The sequence below is a fragment of the Gopherus flavomarginatus genome, chromosome 3, assembly GCF_025201925.1.
Source record: "Gopherus flavomarginatus isolate rGopFla2 chromosome 3, rGopFla2.mat.asm, whole genome shotgun sequence".
NCBI lineage: Eukaryota > Metazoa > Chordata > Testudines > Testudinidae > Gopherus > Gopherus flavomarginatus.
In genome coordinates, this window is record NC_066619.1 from 177,775,119 (window position 1) to 177,789,568 (window position 14,450).

Here is a 14,450-nt window from a genome sequence, read left to right on the forward strand (position 1 = left end):
CTTTAACGGCCAGTCCTAAATCTTATAGCTGTCAGGGGATGAGGGATTTACTATTTTCCTGTTCTTTGAGGCCAAACGTCTGCTCAAAATTCAGAGCTAAAGTGTTTCTTTATGGCTTGCGCAGATGTGTAAGGATGAGGAAGCAGCAGAACCACTGTAGTTCAGTAGTGTTCCTGGTGGGTGGGGCATAGGCTGTGGAGTCTGCAGGTGGTGGTGGTCGTAGTCATAGGTTTCCACCATCTCTGTGTGTTGTGAAGTATTGCTCCTTGGTGGTACCTGCTGTCACTGGTGTACTGTCGGATTTTGTTTTTTTTCAGGGATAGAACTCTCTTATCTGAGTATTTATAAATATGTATTATATACAGACATGTAGAAAATGATATGTGATGTAAAGTTAGTTATCTATTTGTGTATCTGGCATTCAGCTATTACTGTTTGGGAGTCAACAAGGTCAGTGGTTAGGATGGGTTTAACATGCAAGGTTACCTTACAAATTATCAAACCCCCTGAAAATCTTGTACAAATTATTCTTTTGGCTGAATATTTAAAGCAGATGGAACCATTCCTCAATATGTAATCAAACCAGACACTGGTAGACATAATTGCAAGTGGTAGCCTAAGCCACTTCCCTTTTTAATCTCTGTTCCCTTAGAAATTAAAATGTAATGCCCCTGTCACTGGGGAATTGGGATGGTGGGGACAAGGCTGTTGATTCTAAATCTTTTGGCCAAATGTGTGTGTTATGGGTGTGGGGACCATGGATGCTGTTAGAGCTCTATGAGTGTATCAGTGATTCTTGCTGATGCTCTGTGATGGTCTATGGAGGTCAATCTGTATTTATTCCTGCTGCCCCCTCTTCACTTCCCCATGCCATGACCTGTTTTGTTTGGCTTCATGCACAGCCCCAGGATTTGGCTCTTAGCATTTTATGCTCTTCTAAATTATGTGCTGGTCTGATTGCAAGTTGAACTATTAACATCATCACACTTTTCATTTTTTTTTAAAGTCTAGTCCTCTTGTAGAGATGATTTCAGACTGATTTCAGAGGCATGGCAGTGCTCAGTTTGTATTTCTATCCCTTGTTTGCAGACATAAATTGTGTTTTCCTAATACTTTGTCTTAAGGTTTTCGTTTCTTTCAGGTGTTTATAGCCCTGCTCATAATGGATTTCACTTAAAGGTATTACGAGAGCTGAATGATGGGTTTAAGCAGAAGCATTTCAGTAAAAGGTTGATCTTAGTCCTTGAAAACCCCATAGTTTTTGAGAAAATTGTTCCTTCATATTTCCATTGAGTGTTTATTATGTCAGTTGCTTTTACCACAGAGCTTTATGTCTAGCCCAGTGATCTCTCCTTCAACGTTGGATGCCATTTGGGATTTGAATAGGTACGTTTTCAATGATGGCCTTTCTTTAGAGTTGATTTAAGAATTGCACTGGAGCATCAATCTTTCTGATTTAATAGTATCTGGCTAAAAAGATTCTGAAAATCCAAAATTTAAAAGTTAGGCTTTGGGTTAAGGCAGGGGTTGACAATCTACGGCACGCGTGCCAAAGGTGGCACGCGAGCTGATTTTTGATGGCACGCGGGATGGGCTGAGCCACTCAGCCTGCCACCGCTTTGGGGTTCCCGCTGCTGGCCCCTTACCAGCCGGAGTCCTGCTGCTGGTCCCACTCAGCACCCACTGCCGGCCTGGGGAAAGGAACCTCAGGTTGGCGGTGGGCTGAGACCCCAGCTGGCAAGGGGCCAGCAGCCGAAACCCCAGAGCGATGGCGGGCTGAGCTGCTCAGTCCGCTGCTGCTCTGGGGTTCTGGCTGCTGGCCCCTTGCCAGCCAGGGTCCCCTCCACAGCCCCACTCACCTTGTTTCCAGTTGGAGTTCCAGTGCAGGCCCCCTGCCAGACAGGGTCCAGGCTTCCGGCTCTGCTCAGCCCTACCAGCCGCCAGCTTCACTCACCTCGGCTGCTGATCTGGGGTTCCAGCGCTGACCTCCTGCCAGCCGGTTATTAATTATAACTCGGAAGCCTGTGTGCAGCTTAAAGTATCCAAATAGGTGCCACCAGACATTGGAAAACTCAGCAAGGAAAAGCAAGGGCGAGGATCACACTAAACTAATAAGATCTGCATTTTAATTTAATTTTAAATAAAGCTTCTGAAACATTTTGAAAACCTTGTTTACTTTACATATAACAGTAGTTTGGTTGTATATTATAGACTTACTGAGAGACCTTCTAAAAAACATTCAAATGTATTACCGGCACGTGAAGCTTTAAATTAGAGGATATACATGAAGACTCAGCACACCACTGCTGAAAGGTTGCCCACCCTTGGGTTAAAGTGTGCTGGTACTGTACTTGTAATTTCATTTCCTGTCTTGAGTTTCAAGAGACATATAAAGCCACAAACTCACTTCTAGTTATTTCATTTCCTTGATGACATGAAAGTGTTCTTTTGGTCAGTGAGTCTCCCCTCCTCCCCCACTCCAGGGTGCACCAGTGAGCTCCAACCCTGCTGTCAGGATAGACCAGTTCCAGTATTTAATATGAATACTCGCTCAGTCTTGGGCATTTTCTGAGCAGATCCTATTGTAATAATGATGCCAGTTCATAATCTTGCTAAGTGGTTCTTTGATGAGGCTAACTAAGGCCACTGAACTCCTTCAGTATCAACCCCTAAACCAAACAGTATGACAAATAGGATAGCTTCAAAAAATTGATCTTTTATAATTGCTAAATTGGGGCCTCTGGATGTCAGTGGGACTATTCACGTGCTGCTACACCTTGCAGTGGGGGCTTAATATGTACAGTAGCACCTCCGATTGAGAGTGGGTTGTAATATCAGGTGAGAAAACACGATGAAATTTTCAAAAGCACCTACATCTCACAGACAATAGGAGTTTGGCACCTGCATTCCTGTCAAAATCAGGCTGTTTGGTTCTTAAGTCAGACTTTTAATGGGGCCTAGACCCTTAAGGCCCTAAATTCATTTTGAAAATGAAATGTAGACTACTTGTTTATCCTTGGGGAAGAGACATGAATGCCATAGTTTTGTAAACCTCAAATGTGACACTGATCGCTGCCTTCTTCAAAAGCTTAGAAGTCAGTAGCAAGGAGAATACAAAATACTGGAAAAGTTCTTAGAGGGCCTGAATGCATATAATATACAATCAACTTTTATGTCCAACTGAAAGGAAAGATCATTCATTTTAGGTATTTCCCAAAGTATGCTAAGGTGGCTTGATAGTTGATAATGACGTAGCATCTTGCCACTGAATGGGAGCTCAACATTCAAATGCCATCATGTTTTCCTCTCTTTAGGTAGTAATGTCCTATTGGGGGGACGGGGATAGACGAAGAAAATAGGAGTTTCGGGGTGCTACCTTGGCAGTCCTCATAAGCCAGTTTGAGGTTCTCAAGCGGGAGCCTGGTTCATGTTCCCAAACAATGGAAGAGGAGATGTTCTGAGTGGAAAGATGATGGTCTGCCCTGTTGGGTAGGAACAATTCTTGGTAGGAAGAAGGGGGTGGAGGAACAGATATTACGCTTGATCTTAGCTCTTACTGTACCTTTCCTATCGCTGTGAGCTCTGCCTTCTGTTACCTGTCTTGAATCCCAGAAGAGCTGTGCTGTGGATGAGACAGAGAGTTTGGAGAAACTCTGGGCTGGGCGCTGGGAAATATTTAACTTGAGTCGGGGGTTATAGACTTTTATAGCTATTTAAAGACGGAGAAGACCTGTTGTTCATCTAGCCCATCTGTGTGGGACTTGTGCAGATCCCAGCTTCCATCAAAAGGGCTTTAATATTTTTAGTAACTCTCTTTAAAACAAACAAAAATCAGTTTTCTCCCCTTTTCCTTAAGGAGGTTAAGCGAACTAGTCTAGCTATCCAAGCTAGTTTGTCTAATAAATGAGATAGATATGTAGTAATATTTTTAAATATTCATATGCGTTTAGCCCTGGATTTTTTTAAAAGAAAGTAGCCAGTTAAGTAAATGCACACTGCCAATCTGATTTAACAAGAACAACATGCCATTACTGCCTTCATAATCAGATTTATTTTAATTTCTTGTGGAAAATGCTTCAAGAAGCAACTACATATAAACATACTTTAACTGCTTCCTTGCTGTTTTTGAAACAACAGTATTTCCATAGGTTACCAGCTACATGGGAGACCATTAGGGGTGCATTTTACCCCTTGTACCTGATAGATTCGTCAGGTCTGAAGAATGCGCTCATGTTTTGCTGGGAAGTATGTAAACTTCAAGTGAATGCAATAGTATTGGAGGTTAACCTCAACTGAACTTCAGTTACAGTTTTCTGTGGTGGCTGTTGTAATAACAGTAGGCAAATATTCAGAAAAGTACACCTTTTTCATTTCAAGTTGACAGGGTTATTTTCAAAAGTCCCATAGAAAAGGTCTGTTTTTTTTTCTACTCCATATATGACACTTCCATTAGAATGTACTACAACCGACAGACCTTTATTCTGACTTAAACTTCTGACTATTTTTAATACACGTCTTAGAAATCTGCTATAAGAGTCTTTACTCTTTTAAAAAATATATTTGCCCTGACGAAAATCCATAATTAGGTTAAAAATTAGAAAATGAATTATTTTATTGCTTGAGAAGTTGGGGCAAATAGTAATGATGTTGGGGAATTCTTGTTTTCTGGAAGGCAAGAGAATTCATCAAGTGGATCTGAACAGCTTCCAGAACTGAAAGTTTTTATGTTTCTTACTGCAGCTAATTTCTGAGAGTCTGGAATCAAGAAAGACCTGCTTTAGCAGTGTTTCCAGTAGGCTTCTGCGTATTAACAATGCAAGCTCTCTCCCATTTAGATCAGAGCTCACAATAGTTTATACTTTGTAAAAACGTAAGAATAAAACCTAATTAATATTATCTTAGTTGAAACCTTTCTTCATAGATTTACAAAGGAGCATAATTGTGACTTTTTTTTTTTTTACATTTTCTTATCATCCCCCCACTTTAAACTGTAGCTTACACTGAAGAAAGACTTTACTGTAAGTAAACGGTTACACTAAAGATAGTCTTGCTAATAATTTACTTTTAATTTCTTTCTGGTTGGGGGTCTTGGGACTTTAGTCATACAGACAGAGCTATCTAAGCATCAGCATTATCTATGTGTGGCGTCAGGAGGATGGTGTTATGTAAGTACATGCTTGTGCAGAAAAGAACATCATGAAAAATGTATAGTGTGGTGTTTTGTTTTGTTTTTTGTTTTTTTTTTTTTTGCTTCAATAAGTTTGTAGTGCTGGTGAATGGAGCCAGATTGACAGGTCTGGAAGCTGAAGTTCTCTCTATCCACAGAACATGCACAGCATAGGCAGCTGGAGACCTAGCTTCCCCACAGTGCCCTTCCGGTGTGCCTTCACCCTGTTCTGGAGGAAATGCCTTTAAGCAGTGGGAAGGTACTTCTGTCTTCATTTCCATTCAATCTTTGGTACCTCTTTTCTGGTAAGAAATGCCAGTCAGTACCACTTCTGACAGTTCTCTGAAGTGGACTTTCCGCTAAGGTGTAGAGAGAGGCAGAGTAACCCATTTGAATTAAAATTCCTCTGGATAGTCACTGTTGCAAGTAAGAGCAGAATTTGATCCTAAATCTTTTTCTTGGCCTGAAGTTGAGCAGAAGTTTGTTTTGAAATTCTTATGTGGACTTTGGTGTGTGAACCCGGAAAGAACTTATCTCTTCTCCAGTGGGATTAAAAGAATGTTACCATTAACTAAGGAAGCTTTGGTGGCTGTGTAATTTATTCTGTTCTTAGTTTGGTATTTACTAAAACTTCATGCACGATTAAAAAGTGGTAACTGACAAGGATGCACAGAAAGAGTCCACAAAATGTTTTGTGCCAAGTATGTGTTGGGCTCTGTAGTCAGGACTGTCTATTGCTAGAAAACAAGCAAAAACTAAAAAAGGTGTTTATGCTGGGGTTCTGGGTGCAGTGGAGAGGATAATATTCTGATAAATACATATCACCTCAAACGTGAAGTATGTTAAGACAGAAGCTAGAGGGCATATAGAAGCTATCTCTGAAATTTTGGTGAAATTGACAAAGCAACATAGAAACCGTCTTTGGAATTTTGTAGTTCATACTTCCCTGGAAATGTAGGCAGCTGTGGAGTGTCTGGAAATATGCTAAGAACTAGTAAACTCAGCTTTAAGGTTAAAGGGTGGGTGGTGACTGATCACGACCAGGATAAGAGCACCTTTTAGAAAGCAATGAGAAGTTGATATACCCAATATTTGTGAGCTGACATGAAATCTCTGTTTTGAAATTGATTTATACTTACATGCAGATGTAATAAATGTCATCTTTTGGCTTTCATTGTGGGGGTCATAAGTTTTGTGCAGATCTTTTGCTGGATGATTTTATCCCTCATGTCCTTATCTTAACAGTGTGTCCTTCTGAACTTTTGGCATACTTTACACTTGTATTATGTGGGAGTAGGGTGGAAGAAACAGAAATATATATATGTATCCTCTTCCTCTTCCTGTATTCATGTTTTAAACAGAATCCCAGAGTTCAAGACAGTTTGTCTGTCTGTCTTCCAAATTCAAAGACTTTCAAGTTCAAACCTTTTTTGCAGACTAGAGAATCAGCAAGCGAAAACATTCAAACATAAGAAATGCTTAGTGAGCTGTAGTTGTAAACATCAGTGTGGCAGTGGGCAAAGATTGTTCCTCTGTCTGGTATAAAAACAGCGCAATAAGTAGTCTGAGCCTCAGGGAATCTGCATTCCTACTCCCAAGCATGGTTGCAGTGTTTTGTCATTACTCTCTCTCCAGTTCGTGTATACCAAAGTGAACACGGTACTTATATAGCAGTTCAGTGCCAGAGAGAGAAAGCATCACTACATCGCATAACTAATCTATAAAATTGTACTAGTATATTTAGGTTGACTGCTAACATTATCAGCCTGATTTGAGTGTATCCTTTTTAAAACCTTGGGTTTTCCCCTTCCTTCTCTGTAGTGTTAAATATTCCCCTATGGCTTCAAAACAGACTAATCGTGGGATTTTTCTTTGCATTCCTGACAGCAGTGAAACTGAATTTAGAACTCAGGGTGCCTTGATTTGGTAGTCGATGTTGTATGCAGGTATTACATTAGCATTCTGTGGCATAAATACTTACGCTTCTCTTCCTCGTTCTAACTTCACACCAAGTATAAAAATGAAGAACGAGCAGTTAACAGTATTCTCTTGCATTGACACAGCCTGATTCTTCTCCCTTATACACACGTAACTCCACTGAAATCAGTGGAATTACTCCTTTTATACCAGTCTGTGAGAATTTGGAGACACACACTTTTTTTTTTTTTGTTGTAGGCTGACCCGCTCACCCTTACTTGGCCCCTTTCCATTTTTCATGCAGGCTGGTACGCAACTGCTTGTGTATTTGATAGCAGTGTTACATCCTAGTCGTCGGAGGGTATTGCTCAGAGCGGTAGTCTGGTCTTTTCCTTTTCTACTGCAATAGGGCTAACTACTTGGCCTCTTCTGTACTTTTAGAAGTCAGTTGCTCCTATGCTATGGATTCTAAAGACTGAATAGATGAGCACAGTGGGAACTGGAGCTGAATATTTGGTGGGGTATTTGACAAAAAGAATCAGGGCTTTTATTATTTGCTGTACATATAACTATCTAGCCAGAGAGAAGAAACATTAGTTATTAATGTGTCATTTTAGCATTAAAACAACCTTCAGTTTCCACACTTGTAACCGGATCTTTTAACCTGTTCTAAGACAGCAGTAAGCTGTGCAACAGCACTGTTGAGGAAGATCATTATTTCTGCCATAACTGCCCCAAAATCTATTGCATGCAGCAAATGCAAACCACAAATCATAATGAATGGTCCTGCATGCCAATGAGTGAAATATGACTGGTGTGACCTACTTCATTTGCATATTAAATGTGCTAGACATTTTTATGCTTTTTTTTTCTTGTTTCCTAGGAAACCAGTGCTGGGGTATAGTAGAGAACAGTAATTGCATGGAGGGTGCTGCATGTCTGAAGCTTTGTTCTTTTGTAGACAGGAGGCTATAAAAAGGGAAAGGGCTGGAATTTTAAAAATATCTTTAACAAAAAATAGGACAAGGGTGCACATATTTTGTGCTAATGAACGATAAGTTCCCAGCATATTTATACCAAAATGCTCCAAATTACAAACAGGAATATTTATAATGTAGTAAGTCATTAGGGTATAACTTGTACAAAGGGTCATTTCAAGGCACTACTAAAAGAAACTGAATGCAAATGAACATGAAAGTGACTAGTCTGTTTTCATTGTCCTTACTGAATGCATGCAACAACAGTGGTATTTGTTAGTGGGTGAATTAGACATAGTGAAATGGAGGATGTTGTCGGAAGACTGAGCATGCAAGTAGGAGAGGGAAACTAGATGGAAACAGAAATTAAATTTGTGGTAAATCTCGGGAGAGAGAAGTGGAGATTTCAAGAGAATTAAGTAAATCTAGAGAGAGGATAAGATGGTTGTGACCTTTCATATAGTGGTGGTGAGGGGAGGAGGGAGAGGGAGGGAAGGAAAAGGGCAGGGTAGAGGTCTGATTTGTAATTGTGCCATGCAACTCATTTAAAAGCAACCGCTTAGCTTTACCTGCAGTACAAAATTTTACCATTGGGGCTTGCATGTAGTAGTGTGTGCAGACATGATACAAGTGCTACAGAGCCTGTCCCACAAGTCTTGGTGCAGTTTCCTGGAGCAAGTGTTTAATACCTATGGTATAGAGAACATATGACTGCACCTGTTCTTGTTCTTGGTTTGTTCCAATGGATGCTTTGACCTGCATGAAGAACCAGGCATACACTGTGAGATTCAGGAGCTTCTGCTAAGCCCTTTTGCTCGCACTGAAGATGCCATGGTGAAGAGTTGCAAGCCACTGCCTGAATGATTCTGGGGCTGGAGGTTATTGTGAAGAGCACTGCTCCTGGGGGGAGGTGGTGCTTGAAGAGGTAAGGAGCTTTATTGATATGTCTTTTACTTGATATGTTGTTATTCTTGGCTGTTTTCTGGCCTAACTTTTTTTTTTTTCCCTTCTTCTCATCCCATTCAGAGTACTGAGAACAGAATGGTGTGGGCCCAAGTTTGGAGGGATAAGATCCAAGCCATGTAACTCCACAAAATCGTGCGGGTTACTTCCCCCACCTCCTGCACTGATAGCCCTGTGGGAATTACGGACAGTCAAGAGCCCCACTGTGTTATGAGCAGGCATGGGGAGGTAAGTAGAACCAGTGGATATACCTGGGAATGGGTTAATCCCGTTAAGTTTCAATGCTGATTGTTAATAATATTACTTTTTGTGTTCTCAGGAATCTGGGAGAGGCAATTGTCTGACTCTGATGCAGACATCAGGTCACCATAAGGTATTTGTGTGTAACGCCTGTGCATTATAACGCCTGTACTGTCTTTTCTCTAAGGCTTGTATTTCTCAGGAGCTGAAGACTTACTGGTGCTAAAATGGGTCTATGAGAAACATATATATGTATATTTAAAAACATATATCTTTATTATGAAGCAAAATTTCTGAAAGTTTTATTTTCAATATACAATAACAGTTCTAATGCTTTGAAATAAATCTTAAGCTTTATGTAACAGGACTCCATGTCTTGAATATTGCGATTGGGATGGAGGGAAGCGCACGGGAGAGCAGAGGTCAGCCAAGAACCACCTTGTATGCTCTTGTGCCTGTGTTAACCTAACAGCTGCATGGTTTTACAGGTGACACAGCCATTAGCCTGTAGTGTCACTGAAGGCTGAGCAGGAGCATTGTAGGACTATGCTAGGAGGACCATATGCTCTGTTGGAGCAGCTGCATCAGCACTTGCTGACTAGTACAGTATGGTGTAAGGTGAAAAGGTGGTGAACAGTGTGGTGTTTAGCGTTGCTCAGAGCAAGTGCAGTAACAACCGTCGTGTGAATGCCTGTGCACTAATGCAAGCGTGTTGAGTGTAATGCATGTGCTTGGACATGTGTTGAGTTACAGACATGCCAAGAGCTTGCAGTGGTGCTTAAAATGCCTTATTGCCGTACAGAGCCTGTTAAGCTAGAGGGATTTTTGCACTACAGTTCTGTGACTATAATTGATGGAAATCATGGTGGGAAGAATTAACAGGATACAAAGCTTTAATTTATTTGCCGTTAGCTACACAGCAAAGCCTCTTAATCAAATATGAGGCTCACTTTTCTGCAGAGTTAAAGGTAATTAATTAATTTTAATTTTTCACTCTCTAGGGCTTTGTATTCTATAAAAGGTTAGAAGTGAAATTTTTCTTTGTATTTGGTTTAGTTCTCAAGAATGGAAAAGCCTGAAGAGTCAAGTGTCATCGTCATAGCTCTGCTTCCATCCCACTGCATCATTGCCTGTACTGTTCCTATCCTGTTTGACTTCTGAATAAAGACCAGCTGAAACTGTGTTGTGATTTCCCCTCCCCCCCCATTCTTTTAGTTAGAGCATGGACCAAAGTCTGTTCCCTTATCCAGGCTTTGAATCCATGTTTATTAATAATTTATATTATGGTATTGTCCAGAGGTCCCAAAGGAGATGGAGTGGGAGTGCATTGAGCTAGCTACTGTACAAATTCATAGTGAGAAACAGCCTAAATAGACAAAGGATGGAAGGAGAGGGAACAGACTCACAGAGAACTGAAGTGACTTATCTGAGATCACACATGCAGAGTGTCAGTAGCAAAGTGAGGAATAAAACCCCTATCTCTTGAATTCTAGTTTAGTGTACTTTGTTGCTAGACCACACAGCCTCTCAGTTAAAGAGACATTATCAATTTACTGCGCTGCTTTCTCCTCATGAGTGCTTAGGTATGTGTGCTATTATTATTTTACGTGTTTCTTGTGGAAAAATGCCATAATATAAAGTCTTGTGATATATTTCCCTAAATCACTTGTGTATTTTGGTGTGTGTGTGTTTATTTAGTTTTAAAGTAAAGGTTATTAAGTGAGTCTAAAGTGATCAGTAATTCTCTCTACTTAATTTTTCATTTTATCTAACACTTGTCAAAGGCCATGGATTGATGGCCTAGGATGCTGAATTCCTTTATTTATCCACAGAACAAGTACAGTGTGAGTAGTTACAATGCAAACTTCTCTATGCTGCTCTGCCAAGTCAATATATTAGATATTGCCCACTCTTCTATTTTTCCTGTAGCAGTGTGTGTCTTATGAAGGAAAGTGGATTTTGAAATCATTTAACCCAAATTATAAATTCCAATTGATATCAGATCCCATAAAATAGGTGTGGAAATAAATGACTGGGTAGATGCAGTGTGAATTTTGTAGTTAGCCTGTGCTAAGGTGGCTTTATTTCTCGGCCACATGGTCATGTGATTTTTCTCAAACATTTGCTAATTGGCCAGTAGTTTTTGCCAGAGAGAGAGACAATAGACTGGACTCTTCCATTGCTTCTGGATATTCAAGTAGCCATGGATGTGCCAAAAAAAGAAAAGGGAAAAAAGCTCCCATTTCCACCTATGCTTGCCTTGCAGGCCATCCTATGTCCAGTCAATACTGTTTATTGAAATGAAACACTACACATTACTGATTGTTTATGCACAACCTTTCTGTGCTTAGAGCACATCACCCCAGTGCCTCCCTTCACTGGCTTCCATAGAATGCAGAAATCAAATGTAAGGAGTCTGGCCTCCTCTGAAAAGCCCTCCAAGGGACTCGTTCAAGTTGTGAAAGGGGCAGCCTCCCTCCATACAATCAGGACCTCCCATGACAGCTGCATTCCATTGGAACAATGGAACTATCAGGCTCAAGGGCAAGACTCTTGAGATCAGGGGACAAAGCCCTCTCAGCAGCTAGCTCACATGGTACAACTTGCTTCCAGAAGAGACCAGAATAACCAAAACTTCAGTGCCTTTGGCCCCGCTATCGTACAGTACCACTCCCCAAAATCCCACTATCTGGGGTTAGAGAGAGGGAAACCAATAGATCTGTGTATGTTCACGTTACTGCACGTGTCAGTGCTTGATTACCAGCATGAGGCCACTGTATGGTAACCTAGGTAGGTAAAATAGTATAAAATGTCCGTTACGTCGCCTCAGCCAGTTGGATGGTGCTGGGCTGTCTAGTGGTGTAATAGATATTCTGCTTGTGAATGAATGAGCTATTCATGAAAATCTGGAGATTAAGTCAGTGTGTATCCGCCCCCCTCTAATGCTGCTTCGCCCCCCCCCCCTTCCTGAGAAAGGGGGTGGTGGGGGAGAGAATTTTCTTCCTTTAAATGAGAATATTGTATTCGGTTATTAACGGCCATGGCTATCTGCACTCTGAAACAGTAGATAAAGGGTAGCTGAGCATCTGGCAGCGAAGATCTAGGTTGCTCTTCCAACATAGATTAATTTTAACCAGTATTATTACAAACAACTTTATTTAAAAAAAAAAAATAAAAAAAGTTCGAAACATAGTTTCTGCTCCCACTCCCCCCAACAGATCTACAAGGCGGTTTTAATTTACCTAAGTTCACATCACAGTTCTACCCCTGACTTGCTACTAAACCTGTCTCCTGACTCCAATTGAGGTGCCCTATCCTCTGGCTTTCTGACTTAGTTTTACAATTGCTCCAGCATGAGTGAACAAGAGAGTGGGGTTCATCCAGTTATTATCCATGAGCTATTTTTTTTTTTATGGTACATGCCATGTACAAGATCCAGTTATTAGCAGATGGTAGCCAGTGTAGCATCTCAGTAGTTTATAGTATATTTACATTACTTGTGTAAAGGAGCATTTAATTGCACATACTATAATACAAAGACTCTAGGCTCACCGTACATGTTATGGAACGCTGAATTAATCACTAGGGGTAAAACTTGTATCACTATGGAAACATCCATTGAAATGTGTTGGTGTTTTGTTTAAACAGATTATTGCATAAATGGAACATCTGGTTATTTTCGTGTGAACCAGTTTTTTCTAGTAAAAGCCAAAAACCTGCAGAGTAGCTACTGCCAAAATCTGGATGCTCCCTTTGTTAAGGAGGTACCCTAGGAGCTCCATACTTAAGGTTGCATTGAGATTTGTACTAAGGCAATGTTAACATTGCCCACATTTTACTCATTAATTATTTGAATCTAGTTTCCAAACTTAACACAGTTAATGGCCCAACACATGTTTGGTCACATATTTAGTGACTTTGGCATAGGAAACCATATCAAAATGAGCCCTTTTTGAAATTTCTCTGGAGGTGGTTGTGGTTTTTTTTTTTTCTGTTTGTTTGTTTTGGCACTTCTAGCTAAAGAACTAGTCACTTTAGATTTTCTCCACACATTAATTCCCACAACTTCTTCTAGATAAAGGCCACATCTTAAAGTTATAATCTAAACACAGTTTTTTCCTTGTTTTCTTCTAAACTGTTTTATCTCAGCAAGGAAAAGCCAACAGAATTGTCAAGTTCTGCTGGATACTTCCATGTGCTCATGTTGCTACTCTGCATTGTCTGTTGTTCTGGCAGGATGTGTTATCATTTTGAGTAGGTGGGTCCTTGTCTGTGGCGAGCTTGCTTCTGATGATGAGGTTGGGATGGGGGGTTGTTTGAAGGCCAGAACAGGGGGTTCGAGGAAAGATTTCTTTCAGGATGAGGTCCCAATTGAGTATGGGTTTTAATTGTTTAATGATACTCCATATAGATTTCAGTATGAGGTGGTAGGTGACAAGGTATGTGGTAGGAGGGTTTTTTGTTTTTGTTTTTCTCTATATTGAATCAGGTTCTCTTGTAGTATTTGGGTGTCCCGTTGTATGATGCAATCTACTTTGCTGGAGGAGTTCCCTTGTTTGGTGAAGGCAGTTTTAAATATGTTAAGAGGTCTATCCTGAACTTTCTCCTCAGAGCATGATCTATGATATGTGAGTGGCTGGCTGTAGTCTAGATAACAGATTTATTGTTGTGTCAGGGTGGTTACTGGTTCTGTGAAGGTAAGTGTGGTGATCCATTGACTTCTTGTAGGGGTCCATTGCTGAAGCTGACCATGGTGTCCAGGAAGCTGATGCCAGTATGGGATGTTCTAGAAAGAGTTTGCTGGATGGGTAATGGTGGTGGTTGAAGATGTGGTGGAAATCTGAAGGAGTTTAGGTCGTCTGTCCAGAGGATGAAAATATCATTGATGTATCTGAGCTATATTGTTGGTTTTGTGCTGCATTTGCCCAGAAATTCTTCCTTAAGGTGGCCCATGAGAAAGTTGTCATATGAAATGGATGAGTTTGGGGTGGATATTTGAGGCAGGCAGCGATATCACCATGGTGAGGGTTGTCTGTGTATAAGGAGGTGACGTCCATGATGGCAAGGATGGTGTTCTGTGGGAAGTTGTTAATGTTGTGGAGTTTCTGCGATTATGTCCTGGAGGCTGGTCGTTTGTCTGGTGAGAGGTTTGAAGATGCTTTCCGTGATTCCCAATATTTCTTCAG

General features: G+C 40.7%; 1 protein-coding gene across 5 annotated transcripts in view; it reads left to right on the forward strand.

Moving 5' to 3' along the window:
• TSPAN5 (tetraspanin 5) overlaps positions 1–14,450 on the forward strand; it is a 121,283-nt gene that overhangs the window by 26,845 nt on the left and 79,988 nt on the right. The window contains exons 1-3 of one of the 5 annotated variants that reach the window (XM_050944479.1): positions 8,833–8,986; positions 9,088–9,252; positions 9,344–9,397. The exons of 2 other annotated variants lie outside the window; for them this stretch is intronic. In XM_050944479.1, the coding sequence (XP_050800436.1) occupies positions 9,235–9,252; positions 9,344–9,397 (72 nt within the window). In that variant the 5' untranslated portion in view covers positions 8,833–8,986; positions 9,088–9,234. Of the gene's footprint in view, positions 1–8,832; positions 8,987–9,087; positions 9,253–9,343; positions 9,398–14,450 lie in introns of those variants that run through there. 2 more of the 5 variants (XM_050944478.1, XM_050944480.1) reach the window with 2 other exon arrangements.